General features: G+C 32.6%; 1 protein-coding gene across 2 annotated transcripts; it reads right to left on the reverse strand.

Moving 5' to 3' along the window:
- Positions 1 to 3479: 3479 nt before the first annotated feature.
- Positions 3480 to 23184, reverse strand: LOC149768942 (NPC intracellular cholesterol transporter 1-like). 2 transcript variants are annotated; one of them, XM_089949991.1, is made up of 13 exons: positions 23049 to 23184; positions 20372 to 20499; positions 19970 to 20107; positions 19401 to 19490; positions 18419 to 18609; positions 16957 to 17078; positions 16266 to 16392; positions 15699 to 15757; positions 14263 to 14404; positions 13361 to 13592; positions 10656 to 10769; positions 7007 to 7169; positions 3480 to 6574 (listed from the first exon to the last, which is right to left on the reverse strand). In XM_089949991.1, exons 1-13 carry the CDS (start codon positions 23089 to 23091, stop codon positions 6399 to 6401), a joined length of 1725 nt encoding a protein of 574 aa, XP_089806117.1. In that variant the 5' UTR covers positions 23092 to 23184; the 3' UTR covers positions 3480 to 6398. The 2 variants fall into 2 exon arrangements, with proteins under 2 accessions (XP_089806117.1, XP_089806118.1); XM_089949992.1 differs by lacking the exon at positions 23049 to 23184 and having other exon boundaries at positions 19970 to 20073; positions 20372 to 20503.
- Between the last annotated feature and the right edge of the window lie 296 nt (positions 23185 to 23480).

The following is a 23480-nucleotide window of genomic DNA, read 5'->3' on the forward strand; positions in this document are numbered from 1 at the left end:
CTGGTATAAAGTCATGAATTCATGTTAGTAAATCTGCAAACCGGTGTCAACATTTCGCTACAAGACCATATATGACCACAAATTGTGAGTTGCACGTGCACTATAATCGGTTTTATATATAAAACGAACGTTCCTGATGACCGATTAACTACAGAGAAACTTCAGTCACTTCTAAGCCGTCCAATGTTACCTTACAAGTGGTATGGTCGTTGTTTTGAGTTACATGTTCTAACACAACAGATACGTTTTTTTGGTGCGGTAGGACCATATCGAATATCTATTTACTATGTAAACTTTCCCGTAATAACACTTGGTGGATGCGCATATGCTGTACGCGTGAGAAACGTCAGGTTCAAGTTTACCCTCCGTTTCAAGAAGGCCCCACAATGAAAAAATAAACTTAGATGTGCACTTGCAATTCTATCATTAATTGATTGGGGACCCTAGCTGGATACGAATACGACTGTCTTGCCTCGATGCATCGACACAGGCGTGCCCAGTGTTAAATGCCGAATCTGAGAGTTGTTCTTGTGCAGCTTCATTGATAATTTTACTTTTACCAACCACATTCGCATTGTTTCTATTGGTGGTAGCGTAACTGGAACTACTTTTTATGGTGCTCGGGTTACTAATCGTTGTAATTTACCTCGAAGCGATTTACCCACTTGCAATCCCAGTTATCAAACCGATCGACAACATTTTTGATACTATCAACGACTCGCATTGCAACTTGTTTAACACCTGGTACAGCAAGGCGAAGACATCCCAGCGAGCATTTTGGTGCTCGTCTAAACAATCCACTGAGGCTAGGTCTAAACGGGTTTTCTAGCGTTAACAATGCTCACGAGTCTTACACGTCCACGTACGACTGTCATTGCATTAAACAGCAGATCGATCTCCAATGTACAGTTTTATCGTTATGTTTTGCCACGAAGATCTACAATGTACCCGACTTGATCTACACGGGTAAAAGATATATATATATATATATATATATATATATATATATATATATATATATATATATATATATATATATATATATATATATAATGGTAATTATTTTCACGAAATTATATCAGGATATATATGAGATTACGAGATTTAATACGAAAAGTAAACTTGCTAAAAAGCGATTCAGGCACTACACTTAGCCCTATCCTCCTACTGACAAATCCATTCTCGTACAAATGTTACCTAATTCTCCTACCAGCCAAGTCTGCTTCTCACTAGCATAGCCTTGTTCCCATAGACGTCGTTGGTAGTAGTTCTAGACTGTCACAGACCATGTATATCTTGGACATAGACAAGGTCTCTGCATCGTGAATACCGCAAAATACCATGTCGGAGTCGATTATTTATATCTTGAAAATATGGAATACCCATCTGCCTCACATTGAATTGGCAAAAAGATGAAATTACGAAAGCCAACCAACATATCCTAGACATAGTGTCCTATATTTATAATAATAAAAACTAGATTTCGAGTTATGCACAGTATACTTGATCTGGAACAAGAAGTGGTTAGGAGGAAGGTGTGGGAATCAAGTTGGGGAGGTGTCACTATATGGAGACAAGTTAAAGACCTAGACGCGTTTCTTGATTTCTTTGGCACATTTAAGCTGCTCCAACGAAGCAAAAGCATATTAACCGCAGTAGGGGCTTTTTGGTGGCGAATTTTTCATTTCATTGCAAGAATTGTAACTGCTTTTTATTTTAATGTTTTGTTGTACATTATAAAATCCTTTTCATCTTTATGTTCAGTCTTCTAATAATGACAGCATAAATGAGGTAACTTTCTAAAAGCATTGTAATCGTAATTTAAATTTTCTAATTTTGAATTTCTCAACAATGGTAATAATTGTTTTCCTATGATTTGACATGTAATCTATTGTTGTGCTATGGATTTTTTTATACTTTTGGTCGAAATTTATATTATAGTAAAATTCTGGCTTTTATCAATAGAAGAATACAAATAATAAGGATGGAGTTGTTTATAGCTTTAACAAGGATGGAGTTGTTCATAGATTTAACAAGGATGGAGTTGTTCATAGTTTTAACAAGGATGGAATTGTTCATAGTTTTAATAAGGATGTAGTTGTTCACAGTTTTAACAAGGATGGAGTTGTTTATAGTTTTAATAAGGATGGAGTTGTTCATAGTTTTAACAAGGATGGAGTTGTTCATAGTTTTAATAAGGATGGAGTTGTTCATAGTTTTAACAAAGATGGAGTTGTTCATAGTTTTAACAAGGATGGAGTTGTTCATAGTTTTAACAAGGATGGAGTTGTTCATAGTTTTAATAAGGATGGAGTTGTTCATAGTTTTAACAAGGATGGAGTTGTTCATAGTTTTAACAAGGATGGAGTTGTTCATAGTTTTAACAAGGATGGAGTTGTTCATAGTTTTAATAAGGATGGAGTTGTTCATAGTTTTAACAAGGATGGAGTTGTTTATAGTTTTAATAAGGATGGAGTTGTTCATAGTTTTAACAAAGATGGATTTGTTCATAGTTTTAACAAGGATGGAGTTGTTCATAGTTTTAACAAGGATGGAGTTGTTCATAGTTTTAATAAGGATGGAGTTGTTCATAGTTTTAACAAAGATGGAGTTGTTCATAGTTTTAACAAGGATGGAGTTGTTCATAGTTTTAACAAGGATGGAGTTGTTCATAGTTTTAACAAGGATGGAGTTGTTCATAGTTTTAACAAGGATGGAGTTGTTCATAGTTTTAACAAGGATGGAGTTGTTCATAGTTTTATCAGATCATTTTGTTATTATAAACGAGTTCCTTATGCTACATTCATGTTCTGCAATGATCAATTTAGAAAATGAAATTTTTCTAATTTTAAATGCCTTAAACCTGGCAACTTCAGATTTTATAATCTTGTATACGAAATTTTGTATTTATTTTAAAATAAACACTACGATTCGAGCATTATTCAGAAATATTAACCTTCTACTACGTCTCGTGCATATTTTAGCTACTTTTGGTTTGATTTGGTTATTGATTTTTTGAGAATTCTGTCTGATGAATGAATGCATGAAATGTTAGGAAGATATGAAATTAGTAGACTTCAACTGATTTTACAACAAAAAGAAAAACCAATTCGTTTTTATTTACCTGTACAATTGTATATTCATAACATTGTAGATTTTCGTTTTTAAATTTAAAACAATCCCCGCAAGAATGCCATTGTGTGTTCACTTGTTATTTTTAGTTGCAGGATTATTTTTTATCCTGGTCATCTTCACAAATCTCAGCATGCAAAAATTTCTTGATGGTATCAACCTTAATATTGGCATAATGAATGTCACTGATGGGAAAGGATGCTGAAATTTACATGTATATATATGTGTGTGTGTGTGTGTGTGTGTGAGAGAGAGAGAGAGAGAGAGAGAGAGAGAGAGAGAGAGAGAGAGAAGAAATCAAATATGCAAAATCAGCAGGAATAATCATGGACTACTCAAATTCATGCTTGAAGAAGAAACTAATATCAATATTTATTCATCCACATCAATGCAACGTGTAACACATTTCAAGGACATTTGTATAAAAAGATACTAATTAACTGACCATAATGTTGGCCATGTTTTCAAATTTGGACGGTACATTAGTAATCAATAAGTGTACATATGCAAAGTATCATTTTCAAGTAACAAAATATCAACATAGACAAGAGTATTATATAAATAAATCATGCACTATATTACAAGATAAACCTATATTGCACACAAGAACATACACTAGTAATAAATCCCAGTATAGATGAACTATGTATAATTTTCAAAGAAACAACACTTTAAATTAAACTACTTGAAAGCAACTATCAAGCATTGAATTTTATATTTTAAAGAATGTATTTAATGTGGACAAATATATATGAGCAATGGTAGACTTTAAAGGCATTGATCATTAAAAAAATACTATTCTACATTGGAATGACAAGAAAATATATCCTAATCCATATATTACCCTCATGGAAATAACGTTTTGAATTTTCGTTAATAAATTTATACTAATATTCATAAAAAAATACGCATATATTTAAAATCTTATAGAAATGTATATATTCGTGACTAGAATATCGTATCTTAAAAAAACATGTCATATAAAGGAAGCAGTTGGTATTTACAGGAGGGATGGGGATTGTGTCATTGGAGGTAACATCTACACAGAACTTCTTTGCCAGAACTGTTACACAAAATTGTATAACCTATCGGGAGAATTATTAAGGCACACCCTTAAGATTTTATACGTAAGAACTAGATCCCATATTTTTTTAGCACGTAGACATACGCTACATTACCCCAAAATCACTCCAACTCCACTCCATCAGGAAAATATTGAACATATCGGATATCGTCGTTTGAATGTTCACAAACGCAAAACAGAGATATCAGATATCATCGTTGGAATATTTACAAATGCAAAGCAACAAAATGTATACATACGTCTTGGTTTAACAAAGAGTAGTAAATGTGCTATCATATAGACAATGCAGTCATAATCAACTTAGCTCAACAGTATATCTTTGAAATTTCCTCAAACTGTTTAGAATTCCTTAAAGTCTTCAAAACTGAACTCTCTGCATTTAATCTTACATTTATTTCCCACGCATACCACAAAATGTAACAAATAAAACAAAACAAAAAAGTAGAAAATAAATTTCTTAACACTATATATTTATCCAGCTAAAGGAAAGGTTGAACATTTTAAATTATCCCCTCATCGTACACCTCCACTCCCACCCTTCCACGAAATAAACAAGGAACAACATATAAACTATATTTATTGATGTCTATTGGGATACAGTTTGGAAGATTGGGGAGTGGGATACTTAACCAAGGTACGATAAAAAGCGAGTTTATCCAAGTATTCCTTTTTCGAACTTTCCACTTTTCAGTATAGTTAAAAGCTTCTACATTATCGATGGAGGACAATGAGAATTTGCTAATTGTTTGTGAAGAATCAATTTCTCATTCAAGGAAAGGCAGAACTGGCATGGAATATTCATTGTGAATTTCAATTTACATTACAACATTCACGTTTCATTCTTAGTCCGTTACCGGACAAGTCATATCAGTTTAGATTAATAACTATTAATGGCATAAGTGATCATATAGTGTTGACATTGGGGAAAACCGTTTATCTCTGAAATGACGATTGCTTTGTAGACTACTCTCCCTAAAGCAATTTGGAGGTTTTTTCAAAAAAGTTGATGTTATAAGCTTTATTTATTACTTGTACGCATACCAATTTAGACATTAGCGTACTGATGGGGAGAAGGAACGGAGGGGGCAGTTGACTCGGGTGCTAGAGGTTTTGGGGCACCAAAACCAAAGGCGCCAGAGGTCATTGGGTGCAAAAACCACTATGGGCGATCACCGTCTCGCAAGGCGCCATTTACCCTTAGTAACCCACTGATAATAAATATTTTAATAATTTTTGTACAAAATTCATGAAGTACAAACACTGCATTTAACCAAAAGAGCACCGTGTAAAGCAGACACAAACACACACTTTGTATTTACGTGTACCAAAATATTTTCAATCGATCTCTCATAACTTCAACTGCTAGAATAATCTCAGTAGTGTCCAATGTTATCTTTAGCCCTATCTGAATTATAATTAAAATATGTACAATCATTCCAAAAGTATCAATTCACTATTGCAAGAAAATGAGTCTGGGTCATGTACATAGCACATGTAATCAGGTCCGGCGCTACCATATAGGCAAACTAGGCAGCCGCCTAGGGCGCTGATTTCAGGGGGCGCATTTCTCCAAATCAACAACAGTTTTCAAAAATAAATAAATAAATTTCAGTTTTATTGAGAGTCGATTTTTATCCTGGTTTATTTCATACAGGGACAAATAATCTGGTAGTTTGATAGATTTAGTCTGACCAAAACACCGAAATATTTTATTTATTTATTATTAAAAAAAAAATTTTGGGAGGGGGCGCCAGAACAGAATCTAACATTGCCTAGGGCGCCAGATAGTCTGGCGCCGGCCCTGCATATAATATATAGCTATATTTACTATTTTAGCTACTGATCACAAATCGGCGATTCAGGAATAGAATTACATAAATAAATATCGAAAGTGTTATACTGCCCTGTAATTCACACATGATATACTGTCCTGTAATACCTAACCTGTGAGATATCACTGCAATATATGAAACTATGGGATCGTTCATCTAAAATGTACAGCGATATAGCAGTAATGGTATATCCAGATGACCAAGGTCGTAAACTAACGATGGTATGTCCTGATTACTCGTTTTGAAGATTGGAAAATAAATACTTTGTCCACCTTCGTAGATAAAACAATCCAGAAACAATAAGTGTCCAAAATAAAACGTTCCTTGCATGTGTAATCGAACAGAGTATGTTATAAATGAACCACACTGCATGAACTAAATGAGTTGTAATTTGCAGGCACTGTTTTTTCGCGACTAAACATAGGAGCCTCATCATTGGTGGGACTAGATGACGTGCTTGATTCGGATTTATTTTCAGTGTCTTTCTTCTGATTATAATATACTTTAGCTTTGTTTACCTTTGGACCTGTAAAAAACAAGCATAATAGTAATTGTAGCAAAATTAATTGTTTATTCTTTAGACTATGAGCTTAAGGTGTGGTTGTCTGTGTGTGTTCCTGTGACAGTGCACAGTGAGCAATAAGGCCTTAGTGATGATCCGAAAGTGAAATTTGTGTTCTTTTGCATGCTGGTTTGCTTACAGCCCAGCCTCTCAAAGAAATGCCGGTGAACCGATGAACAGAACTCAACTGTGAAGTCATCTTTGAAGGTGTTTTAGTTTAAAATATGATTTGTATTGATTGTCACACAGTGGAAAGTTCAGTACTGATAAACAAATGTAGAGAATATATAGGAAAATTAATTGTGATCCGAGTCCATATGACAGCCAGAGAGAGAGAGAGAGAGAGAGAGAGAGAGAGAGAGAGAGAGATCATTTGTTGAACTTATGTTAACTCACCTGCATAACTAAGTAAGACGGGCAAGAAAATCAGCCCATGGGAAGCACCGAACAAGACAATTCCCAGATACATCCGGAAGTAGAAGACTTGGAACAACTGAGACTTTGAGAAAGCCAGGACTATAATGCCTCCAAGTTTGGTCAAAGTGATGCCGCTTAGTACCTAAGGAAGAAATGCTTTTGATAATATCTCGTGGTTTGAAAATGAATAGGTGTTAATCCTTGATAAAGATAATTATGAAATAATTATATTAAATATTATATTTGTCTGTCAAGTAATTAAGTTTATAAACATTTTTTAGACTAATAATACAGTACATATATATAATATGAATTTGACGTGAAGAAATTATTTTGGTTTAAGGGCAATATATTTTCACAGTATTGGAAGCTGTGAATAGATATATAATGGATGTACACTATATATTTGTGCTTTGATAAAGTCTTGTTCATGTAGTTACATTTGCATTGTCTAATTAATGCCTTTCTTTCGCCTGATGATATTATACAAAACTGTTCATTTCATCTGAAATTTTAAACTAGTCTAAACATTTCTATCTCTTGTGAGCACAAATTAAATATGAGATTCTGCTTATCTAAGATGACGAAAGCAAAAATGCATGTATGACGCTAAGAATATTAGAGCGAAAGGACTTAATCTGTACCGAACAGTTGTGCTAACCTCCTACATCCATTAATGCGAGGGCGCCAAATGGACCCTAGCTCTACAATTAGTGTGAGCTTTCAAAATTGCATGTGATTTACAACAAAGCTGTTCCACAGTTACGTTTTTTCTTGTACATTGTTTGAAGAAACGGTAAAATAATGTACACTATAACTATGTAACATTAAAATAATGTACACCATAACTATGTAACATTAAAATAATGTATAGCATAACTATGTAACATTAAAATAATGTAAGCCATAACTATGTAACATTAAAATAATGTACACCATAAGTATGTTACATTAAAATAATGTATAGCATAACTATGTAACATTAAAACAATGCACACCATAACTATTTGCCATTAAAACAATGCAGAGCATAAATAGTTACCATTAAAATAATATACACCATAACTATGTAACATAAAATAATGTACACCATAACTATTTTCATTAAAATAATGTACACTATAACTATGCAACATTACAGTAATATACACCATAACTATGTAACATTAAAATAATGTTCACCATAACTATTTACCATTAAAACAATGTAGAGCATAAATATTTACCATTAAAATAATATACACCATAACTATGTAACATAAAATAATGTACACCATAACTATGTAACATAATAATAATGTACACCATAACTATGCAACATTAAAATAATGTACACCATAACTATGCAACATTAAAATAATGTACACCATAACTATGCAACATTAAAATAATGTTCACCATAACTATGTAACATTGAAATAATGTTCACCATAACTATGTAACATTGAAATAATGTACACCATAACTATGCAACATTACAGTAATATACACCATAACTATGTAACATTAAAATAATGTTCACCATAACTATGTAACATTGAAATAATGTACACCATAACTATGTAACATTAAAATAATGTTCACCATAACTATGTAACATTGAAATAATGTACACCATAACTATGTAACATTAAAATAATGTACACCATAACTATGTAACATTGAAATAATGTACACCATAACTATTTACCATTAGAATGATGTACACCATAACTATGTAAATTAAAAATACTGCACACCATAACTATGTAATATTAAAATAATGTACACATAACTATGTAACATTAAAATAATGTACACCATAACTATGTAACATTAAAATAATGTACACCATAACTATGTAACATTGAAATAATGTACACCATAACTATGTAACATTAAAATAATGTTCACCATAACTATGTAACATTGAAATAATGTACACCATAACTATGTAACATTAAAATAATGTACACCATAACTATGTAACATTGAAATAATGTACACCATAACTATTTACCATTAGAATGATGTACACCATAACTATGTAAATTAAAAATACTGCACACCATAACTATGTAATATTAAAATAATGTACACATAACTATGTAACACTGAAATAATGTACACCATAACTATGTAACATTAAAATAATGTACACCATAACTATGTAACATTAAAATAATGTACACCATAACTATTCACCATTAGAATGATGTACACCATAACTATGTAAATTAAAAATACTGCACACCATAACTATACAACACTAAAATAATGTCAACCATAATTATTTGCAAAGCTTCAATGTCATCAAGTTGTTTCTTCTCTTAATCTAATTTTGGTTAAAATTATATACACCATAACTATTTACCATTAAAATAATGTACACCATAACTATTTAACATTAAAATAATGTATAGAATAACTATTTACCATTACAATAATGTACAGCATAACTATTTAAGATTAGAATAATGTACACCATAAGTATGTAACATTAAAATAATGTACACCATAACTGTTAAACATTAGAATAATATACACCATAACTATTTAACATTAGAATAATGTACACCATAAGTATGTAACATTAAAATAATGTACACCATAACTATTTGCAAAGCTCCAATGTCATCAAGTCGTTTCCTCTCTTAAAGTAATTTTGATTTTATTCAGACGCTGGAGGGCTCTGCTAAGTGTGGCTGAAATAGGACATGTATGATTTACTGTGGAGCTGTTGCTATATTAACTCCAAGACAGAATACTCTTAATTTTGTTGGAGACTTCTTTAAAAAAGCAGACTAGCAATTATATCTTTCAAAACAAAATACTTAAAACAACTGCATTTAAATATTTTACTCTCTTAATGTTATTTCAATTTTCTTGATAAACAGACACGGGGGAGGGGGTGAACAGCAAGGATAACGGGGGAAATTCCTAATTACTGAAATATAAACTAATAAGCCAAAAAAAAAAAAATCATGAACCAAACTTGAACAATTTCCGTCCGAAAATGGACGTAGTAATCTCTATGATGTCAAAAATAACTCTTGAAAATGAAATAAAATGTATCCACTTATGTAAACAATCCATAAAGGGTCACAGTTTCCCCATTGCCCCTCCCGACTGAAATTTGCAGTATAACTATGCAGATACAGCCTCGGCATGCCAAGACGAGATATAAATGTAGCGAATCGATTTGCAATAGAGTAGCATAGGCCTTTACTGAGTACCGTCGACGTCTCCCTTTTGTGGTTAGTGAAGTCAGTCGCACACATAGGCGCGTTGCATGAGGGATATAAGTACGAAACTTTTGTACTTTTTTTCAAAGACGGCTGTTTGTAGCAGTAATTCTGGTCTTATGGTGACTGAAACTATGATGCAATTGCTATCAAAGAATTTACTTTGAATAAAAACAAACTAAAATGCCTTGGTAACTACACTCTTGTGATTCATAAAGCCAGTACGTCATTTGTGATGTCATGACGTATTATTATTACGTGCCACATATTAAAAACGTTATGTGATAAATTGTTGTACAATGTACTGAAATTATACAGGTCATTTTTAAGTCGAAGAGATTGTTTTCTTTTCATCTGTTCATCTGTTAATGAAGTCACTATTTTAAAAATCTTTAATGTCGTACCGAACTCCCCATGTGTGCTAGAGAGTCTTGTACACGTTCAACACGTGTCGGCTGAGTACTGACAACAAATGCCCGAATTAGATGAGAGCAGAATTCCACAGATATCCCGATCGCCTGTAAAGAAAAGATATTATATCATAGTAAGTTTTTATATGAGTGGTACAACTGTAGCATTGGCCATCAACTATACTGGTGGACATGAGTGATATCTTTGTGTAAGTGCCAGAGTTAGAATACACAAAAACAAAGCAAATCTTCTCTAGCCAAGGTTCCGATATGTTAACCCTATCTACATCGTGGCGTATCAATAAGATATTTCAGTACTTTGTCCTAACCACATCTACTGGATTTCAAAAGTTGTCTCCTTTATTATATAATGCCAACTAATAAATATCGTGTAACAATGGTGCATTGTGCATCGGCCGACAATTGTGGAGGCAAGTGGTTTCAAAAGGATACGTTTTATGTTTAACATCAAAAGAATGAATAAGTATTAAAGAGAAGCCATTACAGGTGGGTTTTTTTTCTTGGCGGGGGGGGGGGGGAGGAATGTACTTGTACTAACACAAACCAGCAGTGGAAACATGCTTATTTATGAGTCAATTCATGTTGCATGCTCCCGTGCTACCCTTGTCTCAAGCATGTAGAACAGCGTTCATATTTGAACAATTTGACTTTGATTGGATGCGGTGGCTTGCTGCCACATTCAATGAAATTCATAGACCGGAAGCACCGAAATATCTGATCATTCCACAAAGGTGTAGATAGGGTTAGCATATCAGAACCTTGGTTAGCAAAGTTGGACATATCCGTATTGAATGAAGATACAACAAGATGGTTATCGTAATATGACCTTAACAAGCACAAAGTTTGGTGAGGGAAAAAAGTTATTGCGACGTGCAAACATTTTTACAGCGTATAGTTTTCAATATTCATGTAAAGATATACATATTGGTAAAAATGTACAGCTAAGCAAACCTAAATTTATTGCATTAAAATATAAATATATCGATAATAACACGGTTCATGTAAAAATAATTGCTATTGGCTTCCGTGACCTCAAGTATAAAATGTTCATGTAAAATAAATAATATTGGCTTCTTTCAATTTAATTATAAACTGGACATTTTACATCAATTCCATAGTATGAGCACATTTCCGGCGGTGGTGTGTTAAATCAGTTTAGTAAAGTTTTGGCTACAGTTTTCATTTGCATGTATTTTTTTTATATATAAAACATTGTTGTATTATCGTTACACTTAGTATGAATAATAATGTAGCTAAGACAATTAATTCTGTGATATCACTGTCTGTAGATACGACAATTCATTCTGCGATATCACTATATGTAGCTAAGACAATATATTCTGCGATATCACTATATGTAGCTAAGACAATTCATTCTGCGATATCACTATATGTAGCTACGACAATTCATTCTGCGATATCACTATATGTAGCTAAGACAATCCATTTTGCGATATCACTATATGTATCTAAGGCACTTCATTCTGCGATATCACTATATGTAGCGAAGGCACTTCATTCTGCGATATCACTATGTGTAACTAAGACAATTCATTCTGCGATATCACTATATGTAGCTAAGACAATTCGTTCTGCGATATCACTATATGTAGCTAAGGCACTTCATTCTGCGATAGTACTATATGTAGCTAAGGCACTTCATTCTGCGATATCACTATATGTAGCGAAGGCACTTCATTCTGCGATATCACTATGTGTAACTAAGACAATTCATTCTGCGATATCACTATATGTAGCTAAGACAATCCATTTTGCGATATCACTATATGTAGCTAAGGCACTTCATTCTGCGATAGTACTATATGTAGCGAAGGCACTTCATTCTGCGATATCACTATGTGTAACTAAGACAATTCATTCTGCGATATCGCTATATGTAGCTAAGACAATCCATTCTGCGATATCACTATATGTAGCTAAGACAATTCATTCTGCGATATCACTATATGTAGCGAAGGCACTTCATTCTGCGATATCACTATATGTAGCTAAGGCACTTCATTCTGCGATATCACTATATGTAGCTAAGGCACTTCATTCTGCGACATCACTATATGTAGCTAAGACAATCCATTCTGCGATATCACTATATGTAGCTAAGACAATTCATTCTGCGATATCACTATATGTAGCTACGACAATTCATTCTGCGATATCACTATATGTAGCTATGACAATTCATTCTGTGATATCACTATATGAAGCTAAGGCACTTCATTCTGCGATATCACTATATTTAGCTACGACAATTCATTCTTCGTTATCACTGCTTGTCCGATTCTATCTTAGGGGTCAATTTTTGTCGTACAAATTTGCGTTACGGTTCTGATTAAACCTTTTGTTCCATTTTCACAGATTTCCTCAACACCATGAAGGATGCCCTTAACATACTGGATGAATCGTCCTGAACCTAGGACAATTCTTACTGGGTCACGCTCGCTCATTATGAAATCAAGGTTACCGTGATACTAAATTTTTGTTATATTTTGGGTGACCTTTAGTCATTTGCAGCATTTTCTTACATCCTTTTACGGGTATTCTTCGTACATGGGTTGAATCAATATGACACAAAGACAAGTCATTCTGAACCATGCTCAATCAACTGTTTAACCTTAAAGAAAAGGTGATCAAAATTGTTTTTAACATGAATAACTCACCATAACCAGGTTGACAAGGGAAACAGCGTTAAGGCTAATATCCCACATGTACATCATTCCCATCATGTCCACCAGGATCATCAGAATCGTCATTAAAACCAGGAATCCGGAATAAAAGTCAAATCCCAGCAAGATCACAGTCACCACAAAGATAGAGGCAAGACAGACTCCCAAATTCAGCAGTGTATCGTTTACGATGGTCAAGTATTGCTCATAGAACACGTAGAAAATACTGTTAGAAGATAAAATGGGTAAACAAATTTCATTAATATTAACTATCTGAAACTGATTTATATATTTATTATGTTTCAGTTGTGTACAGCATCGATTCAGTTAATCATTGCAGCTAAAATTGTTCATGAAGATCAATTTGATTCGTGCAATGTAACGGGCTAGACGACCTAAAAAAAATATTAATGGACATAAATTACATACTCACATGGGTATTATGTAATGTAGTATATTTTATCTTAATTTAAAGAGATACGTCCGAAATGATCAATTCTGTACATATCATATTCTGTTCCTTCCTTTCTAATTGTTTTTATTGCATGGTAAACCATAAATAGGTCCATTGGTAATATGAAATTTCAGAAAAAAAACATTTATGTTTTATTAGAAATATTATTATTTTTTAAATTGGGAAAACCTACAATTTTGCTAAAATGACGAGGGAACTGAGTTTCAGAAAATATTTCAATGATAAAGATTTCGGTGTAAGATAGTTTACAGTCAATATTCTTCGCAAACACTATTTATCACAAGAAAGCCGCATACACTACAGTCTCGATAATTTGCTCTTTAGAACAAATTCCAGCAAAACGAAAGGCACTGGCTTTCTCGAGGAATTCATGATGCACGCTTATTAAATGTAAAAAATAAAGTTCAACAGAAATATTTACCTGTAGGCAAATACTTTCTCATCAGGCTTGGTCAAGTTCAAGGCTATCGAAATATCATCGGCTAACTTTCTGGCTCCGCGAAGCGCTTCGATATAGTCTTTGGATTTTCTGAGTGTAGTATGGTACGTCATGAAGTATGTAGCTGAAATTTTTATAAAACATTTATGAAATAAAGATGAAGTTTCAAATACTGAAACATTTCTTTAGCATTTTATTAAAAGTAAGAAAGTAAGTATAATTTATATGACGCACACTTGACTTCTTTATTGACGTAAGATTTTGTTAATACAAAACTGATAAATTGTTGAGGTCGATTTAAAGATTATTTTTGATGGAGTCAAGAAATTTACCAAAAGCATTCAACGTAGAATATTCAGCGAAAAGATCCGCGCTAAAGTGTAATAGATATAAGTCTTAGTAGTTCATAAACATTAATAAAATACGAGGCATTAATACATAGCCTTGAGGAACACCACTTAAAATATTTCTTGAACTAGGAGTTCTAGGCTTTTCGACAAAATCGAAATGCTTTATTAAATTCAATCATGATTGCTCAAGTTTCGGATTCAATATCAAGTTGTCTTTGGTCTACAAAGTTTCGACAATGCAGTTTAGCATGAATGTTTTTGATGCAACCCTGATTGTGATTTATAAAGGAGGTGCTACTTGTTAATTGTCTTTCGGAACTAACAACTTTACAGGTGCTCTGTACCAATCTTAGCATAGCTAATATGGTCCCAACAGGCTTTGCAAGGGATCTATAACTGTCTCAACTCAAGCTCGTGATTCCAAACTCATTGGCACGTGCTATTCAGATGATTCAGTGGAATGTATCAAGAAAACTCTTTTCCTGAGAATTTCACACAAGTAAATTTTTCGAATTTTAAATATGATTTTCTTTTTTATTGTTTCTGTAAAATGAAAATAATTAATAATCAGTTGCATTGTTATTGAGGATAGTCGTATACAATATAGAACATACGATCTGTACACTATTTTCAACAAAATTTAGAAAAATGATCACTACTATCATTTCTTGTATACGTTTGGTTCAATAACCATCACTATTACTCATTTTCATATACATAAGACTGTTCATATACTTACTGGTAAACTTTAAGATCGTTTGTTTTCATGAATACACATACTAGTTTGTTCATTTCTTTCCAACTGCGCCAATGCAACCACCCACTTCCCAACATCAGCATTCAATATATGTCCGGACAAATTAGGTAACCGTCAAGTTTTCATATCTTATAAGAGCTTGAACTTTCCCACAATACTCTTTAGAAGTTCATAAATAACACAAAGCCCATCGATTATATATTTTTGGAAAGCTAGGTAATTTTTTTCATCTAATTTATTTGCTAAAACGATTTTAATATGATACGTAAACAACATCTTTATCTCGATAAAGGATTATATACAAATCTTACCTCCAACTGCAGTGCCGTTATTGATGAGCTCGACAGCCGATGCGTATGCTGCATGCCCGCTGAAAATGTGATAAAAATATAAGTTATGTTTTAACTTCATCTCTCCGTCCTTATCATGCAAGCTTTTATTTTTGAACAACTTACATTGCATACAAATGTGATGATGAATGCATCATCACTAAATAAATATATTTCAAAACACTGACCCATAGGGTGTTTATACTTGTTCAAAGACAGTCTGGTATTTGTGTGTTTTAAATGGGTCTTGATTCTTTCAACTATCCATCTTTTATTTAAAGTCCTAAAATTTTACAACTTAACTATTTCATGACAAATATTTTTGAGACAAGATAATATCCATTTGTTAGAAATATTGATCGAACATCTAAAGACACTTGGACTTACGGATCAAGGCTGGGGCACATTTGCACACAACACGCTTTGTAGTTTTATATTACTTGTCCACGAACTGTTAACTAATAAAGGTTAATTAATTACAAAATGAGATATATATATAAAGTTTGGGTGTGTGAAAGAGAAAACTGTTGTGACTATTTGATATCTTACCCTTTCCCACATGTAAGCCCTGGGTTGTCACTAAGAAACCATTTCAGATATTTAGAGAAATCTTCTGAAGATGGACGACCCTTAGTGAAGTTATGGAGTTGACATGGGTAGCAAGTGTCGTTTTTAACTAAATAAATGAAAGTGTAAAATATTTAACATACCATTTTAAATTTAAATCATCAATTTTCATTTGATTTTCATGCTTTGTTATTAAATCAAATTGAAATAAAATTATGCAAAGAACAGTAGTTTCCTAGATGAGACCTAAAGTAAAAGGCTATTACAAAATTGTGTCGAGGGTGAATATGTGTTTGTGTGTCGAAGAAATATAGAGAAGGCAAAGATACAAAAAATAGAAGATACGTTCTGGGTAATTATTAATTAATTAACCCTGAAATATTAAATTTAAGCCCAGTTCTTTAGTGTATGAGATATTAGTGGTAGGCATGCTATAATGACAATGAACCAAAGAAGAGAAATTATGCAAAGCGGTTTTTTGTTTTCTTTTAGATAATTCGAAAGTAAATTGAATAATAGGTGCATACAATTTTATTAATAATATAACCAAACATTTTGCATACTTTATCTCTGTAAAATTTGTTTGGCACTTTTGGATGGTAATTTTAACTTATATATCAGCAAAGAAAGGATAGAGAAGAAAAAAAAATTGAAAGAAGAATAGAAACATTACCGGTTGAGGCACAGAACTTTCTTGTTTCTGCGTAGTATCGACAACATGTGGGACTTCCACCTGGGGTCAACCAATCAAAGTAATCGTCAATCCAGGAAGAAGCTGGTTGGGCTATATACGTGCTAAAAGCAATCATAAAACAACAACAGTTATACACACAACCTATACAAACCCACAACCTGTACAAACACACAACCTGTACACACACAACCTGTACAAACACACAACCTGTACAAACAGACAACCTGTACACACACAACCTGTACAAACACTCCTGATTTGATGTGCTGCTTTTTCTGCTGCAGTGCTCAATCAATCGATTTAGCCAAATCAATTAATTCATCAGAGAAGAAAAGTAGTTCTCTTGTTGAGGAGGCAATCGAAAGAAAAAGCAGGATATAACTACATGTTATGAAAGTTGAAAAAAGTATGTACGTTTGGTTTAAGGCACGTCAGCATAAAATAGATAAAAGCAACAATTCAGTACTCTAAGATAAAACTTTTGATTTCATTTTTATGAAGATTAACCCTGTCAAATATGAGTAAGCATGGAGGAAGACAAACGACGACCTTACAAACCCATGATGCTGACACAGATTTAGTGGTGACGTGGAGAGCAAATAGTTCGGAACAAATGTCCAGCTCTACCAATTCTTTGGATTTGCTAACAATTTCTGAACATACCATGAGTATTAATACAGTGTGTTGTAATTATATCAGGACCAACAATATAATTTTCTATGGCAAAGACACAGAATTCTGTCTTTTTTTCTTCAATTTCCAGCTCTTCAGTGGCTGGAAAATTATCCTCCTCTGATTCATCCAAAATTACACCAAAATATATCATATTATTATTATTTTACTTCAACAAATTACCTTGAGATTAAAGAAATAAGTTGTGATCTAAAAGATTAAACTAAAGTGAGATGGTTAAGCTTATTTTATAGATTGAATCCTGGAATTAACATCGTGTTGACATTAGAGAAACTGTTGATAAAAATAGGAAATGCTAACACGGAAGCCTACTACATAAACTGAGCTAGATGTCAACACCTAGGCACGAAATTTATCATGCTGGTTCAGTAAACATAAAACACATCGATTGACAAATGAGAAAATATTTAGTGGATTTAATACATTAACTTATGCTAGTAAATAATTTTAAAAGAATTCATGTTGTCTGTCTTCATTTAGAATCAACGTTTTTCCATCCCACTAGGCCAATATATTAGCATACATGACACGTGCCAAACTTGATGATAAAGGTCGGTAAATATAATTATATTTGTAATATTTAAAACAAATTTGTGCCAAATACGACTATTTTTCTAAATCATTAACAGTTATTTTTTTTATAGAAATTTGTCATAAAAAATGAGAAACATGCTTTAAATATTTTTATATGATTAAATTTGTAAGAAAATTATTATGTGATCTATGTAGTAAAGGAAGTATTACTTACTAGTTTTTCAACCTTGATGCGGTGTAAATTTGTCCGATTACTGAATTCTGTGGACAGCCCAGACCGCCACATATTAAATTTTGTCCGTTGGTACTAGAATAGTCGTGTCCCTTCGGTACTACAAAATACACCGGTGCTCCTACCGCAAGGTAGACCGATATGTTGTTAAAGTAATCCAGAACGAAGGAATCCTTGATAAAAACAATAAACAAATGGGAAATAAAATTATGACAAGTTTTAAATTTCTGCGCCATTTAAGTTAAGTTTGGATTATATACAACTAAATAAAACAGAGGATGCGTACGAAACGAAAATAGCTGCAGAAAAAGTATATTTTCCCCGCCCTCTGTATTATGTTACAATAATGATGCCAAGTACTCGTAATTAAGAAATTCTCCAGAATCAATTCTATGTTGAAACTCGAGTCTACCGACAAAAAATTTATCCACGACTTCAAGGTAAATTCTTACGAATTATATCTTGAATGTATGATAGCTGCCATTAGGACTGCTTCGGTTTTACAAGATAAAAAGGATCGACTGAGAAAATGAAGGCATATTATAAGATTGTATTCGTAATTTCTACGTCAATCCTACAGTCAATCGTATAAATATCCGAGTTGGTTCGATTTACTTGTGATTTCTTTAATTTGCGGGGAAATTTCAGGAGGACATGATTTTCGAATTTTTCATAAGTTACTGGCCTAAAATACATCATTTGAATATATTTTTGCCTCGCAGATATAACATAAATGGTCCAAACGAAATGAACTGCCTGACTTGAGTTCGATTTATTTGAGTATTCATCAGCGATGCATCCACGCATGCGTCTATCAGTATTCTCTATGTTGAGCCACTTTAATCAAATGATTTTCTTTATGAATCTTGTTTTTAGAATGTTGCAGTCTATTATTATGGTTTATCACATCCTATTATATGTTCCATTGTCAGAAGAGAGAGAGAGAGAGAGAGAGAGAGATTACCTCTGGCATAGACAAGCCTTGTTCCAATCCAATATCAACATGGAAAGTCATAGCAAGTGAGGCGCAGAACAAGCCAACGAAAACAAGTATCTGAATTAAAACAAGTATCTGAATTAAAACAAATCTAAATAAGTTTAAATTTATAAGTAGGGACAGTGATAAGGTAGTTTTCACTATTTCAATTTGATCTACTTTGGTTAAAAGAAAATATATCGTCAAAGTAAATGACATACAGAAGACCCAGTTATAAAGGATAAATAAGAAGACAATTTCCTTCTAACATTTTCGGGCAATTCTTTTAACTCCATTCAAGCTTTATTTCAACAAGTACATAGTATTTGCAGTCTTGAATCAAACGAATCAAATTGAATCTTTATCTAAAAAGGCAATATATTTTATTAACGTCTATCTTACAGTTCAATTTCTAATTATTTTTCTCCTAACAAAAAAAAAACATTGTCCACTAGTTATTGTTATACTTTTCTGATCAAAATTCATTTTTTGCAATGTTAATGAATAACTCATTCTTGAAACTATTTTACCGTAATGTACATGCTTGAAACACTTACTACTAAAGGGCGAATCCAACGAAACATCAGGAAACTGGAGTAATATTCTTTGAAAATGTGGAAAAGGAATCCGTCTGAGCCATCTTGATTCTTTGATTTCATCCCTTGTATAAAACAGCAGCAGTCAAACCGGTGTTTCTATAATAACCCATTGGTCAAATATATATATATATATATATATATATATATATATATATATATATATATATATATATATATATATATATATATATATATATATATATATCGAATCCTTTCTAATAAGTTAATATTTACATTTTACTTATAAATATAGTTAAGAAAGATTCTGTAAATAGCGTAATTTTAACTTTTGGGATATATAATACACGATTTATATTAAACAGATTTTTAAATTAAAGAAATAAAAATCTTCTAATGTACCTCTCGTCTTTTGGCATCTAGCACCATTATCGCGATAAAACATGTAATCTGAAGCAGAAAATCAAACAGCACCGCCATGGCAGCGTACAACGAAAAAGTCCTTACGGCTGGCATGTTGGTCATGGCTCCTTTAAAATAAATAAATAAATAAATAAATAAATAAATAAATAAATTAAAAAAATATTAATTCCACTTTTAGATTTGTGCTTTTGTTTCTATATCATTTGGATTGACTTTGAAACTTTGAAATGGATAACATTTTAACAAAACCGTTGTTGAATCTGCTCGCTTGATTATTGCACGTATTAAATAAACCTTTAAATTTAAACCTAATATTCTCTATCTTCAAAAAATAATTTTAAAATGTATTTTCAGTTTGTATGTATTTCCATTTAGAAATTAACTGTAACAGCTAAATAGCAGTTCGTTATTTGGTCAATAACTGCCAAATACAGACACAGAATATGAAGAGTAAGACTGATCTAACAAAAATCAGTTTCCTAGGAAATTGCCTGGTTCTAATTTATACTTAAAGACGCCTCAGGATGCAACATTAAAATAAAGATTATTTTGTCAAATGAAAGATCGAAGATCATATGTAATTTTCGTAAATATGACAAGAAACTTTGTCATTAACTGATCAACTCCTAAAGCATCAAATAGTTTAACGTTCTGGTTTTTCACACCTGTATCACTCGAACTTACAATAGTTAATTCATACTGAACAGACAGACATTACCCGCAACAAAAGAGATTCGTTATCTCTTTAACACTAAGGAGTTAACAATTAGTATTATTGGTACACAAATATGTATGGTCTATGTACAATTTTTTGTAAAAAAAGCGACAGACTTCAAAATATTGCATAGTAAAATGCAAGGTCTAACAGCCTCACAGTCTTCAAATTTGGCTAATTCAAACATTTACCTACAATGACAACTCCGAAGTACCAAATGACAGTTGTGGTTTAGGTGAGGGTCACTAGTAACAAATTCTCAGCAAAACATGATAAACGATTGCTCGAAATATCTTTTACAATAAATGAGGTAAAACGGATGGCTTTCTTACCAAGAATACGGTAGAACACTGTTACCTTTCTTACCAAGAATGAAATAAAAACACTGATGTTTTCTTACCAGAATGAGGTAGGACACTTAATGCTGCCTTTTGTACCAACAATGGGTAAATCACCGCTGACTTTCATACAAAGAATGAGGTAACACACTGCTGCCTTTATACCAAGAATGAGGTAAAATACCGCTGCCTTTCTCACAAAGAACGATGTAGAACCACTGCTGCCTTTTGTACCAAGAATCAGGTAAAACATTGCTGCCTTTCGTAAATAGAATGAAGTTAAATACTACCGTATCTCTTTCCTAATATATTGTAACAAATCAAGGGTATCTGCCATTTTTATTTACGTGTCCATTTATAATTCTCAAAAGAGTTTACTGATAGACTCCCTAGTTACAAACTGCTGATATACACTTAAAACAAACAATTATAGACTAAATGTCCACCTTGATAGATTCGCTAATTACAAACTGATGATGTACACTTATAAAACGAACAATTAAAGACTACGTATCCAACTGGATAGGGTCCACAATTACAAGCCGATCATGTACAAGATATCAGTTAAACACTCCAAAAATAAAGCGAGAACGATTGAAGCTGATAATGCATTTGATTTCTACTCCAGACATACTGGAGAATATGAATATGATTTGGAAATATAAAATCTGGGGTCAATGACTTTTCTTTATAAATGGGTGCAAAATATCACCTATAACTGAAATCAGTTACAGTGGTATTAAATCAGTACGAGTATTTACAAACCATTATTAAGGAAGAAAGCCTCGTACTTAAATAGGATGTTAATATGCTGAGTTCCCAGTGTCAAACAGAGATTGAAGATATGCACATTTATCAGTAATGGGAGATAACCCACGTTACTACTCTAGGTCTTAAATTATGTTGATGAAAGAAAGTGAAACCAATAATTTAAGTAAAATCAACCAGCAATTTAGTTCTCTACAAAGTGAACATTGAAGAGACACATACGGTTTTTGTAAATACTAAATGATCCTAAATGACCTGTCACAAGTCTAAAAATATAGCATGCTCCCGATGAATTTCAATAATTTTAAATTTCCTGTTATAAAACAGTGTTGTAATCCTACGTCTTTGAAATAGATTTTTTATATATAAAAATGCAATGCATTAATCCTAAAATCAATGAACACTTTAGTAACCCCATTGAATATTTTAAATAAATATTTCCTCTCAATTATATCAGATAACAACACAAATGCAAATTCTGATCATGGATTCCCACATACTGATATTGAATAGGAAAGACTTATTGTTTACCAAATTCCTATTTATAAACATTTCACTTGACATAGATGTGAATCATTTCATCGAAAAATTCCAATCTAATTGTAAACAAGATTGGATCAAGAATGTTCCAAACTCAAATGTTATGTAAACATTCTATTAACAAATTACAATCATGGATAAAAGTTGGCCATATAAACATTTTGTTAACAAACCTACAATCTTGGATAGAAATTAAGCATACAATGGCATCTACATGACGATCCATTTCAACTGCAACACAAGGGAGGTTACCACTGTAGCATTCTAGACGTATGAATACGTACAATCTACTTACCGAAAAAGAATGCCACCGACTCAGAGAGACTACTAAGTAACATGCTGGGTCCAACAGTTCCAACAATTCTGCCTATCTGTTCCTCCAGAGTCTCTTCCGGTTTCCTCTTGTCCCTCTATCATTTTCATAAAGGATTTATTTCATCAAATTGGTGAAAATACTTGAGGGAGGGTTTTAGGGATGGTGGTGGTGTTTTCGTTTAACAACAACTTAAAATTTACCCGTGATTAACTCGGAACAAGCAAATTTTCTTTTTATTTTAGGTTTAAACGCACTGACTAGGCAAAGTGTGCATTAGACTGAATTAGAAGATTTCTCACAGTAATGTCAGCAGTTTGTCCTTTATCTTCTGATGCGTTTTGTGCAAATTCGAGCAGAAAATATGAGTAATTACAAAATTCTCTTTCCTAATTCAAGGTTAAAAACACATTA

Source organism: Sinohyriopsis cumingii, unplaced genomic scaffold, assembly GCF_028554795.1.
Source record: "Sinohyriopsis cumingii isolate HCF-2022 unplaced genomic scaffold, ASM2855479v2 utg005279l, whole genome shotgun sequence".
Classification (NCBI taxonomy): Eukaryota; Metazoa; Mollusca; class Bivalvia; order Unionida; family Unionidae; genus Sinohyriopsis; species Sinohyriopsis cumingii.

Coding starts and splice junctions, on each gene's coding strand:
- LOC149768942 (XM_089949991.1), bottom strand. CDS start 23,091: ATGTTACTTAGTAGTCTCTCTGAGTCGGTGGCATTCTTTTTCG. Junction 19,491..19,969: donor GTTGGATTCGCCCTTTAGTA/GTAAGTGTTTCA, acceptor GTTTTAATTCAG/ATACTTGTTTTCGTTGGCTT. Junction 6,575..7,006: donor CGTCTTACTTAGTTATGCAG/GTGAGTTAACAT, acceptor TGTTTTTTACAG/GTCCAAAGGTAAACAAAGCT.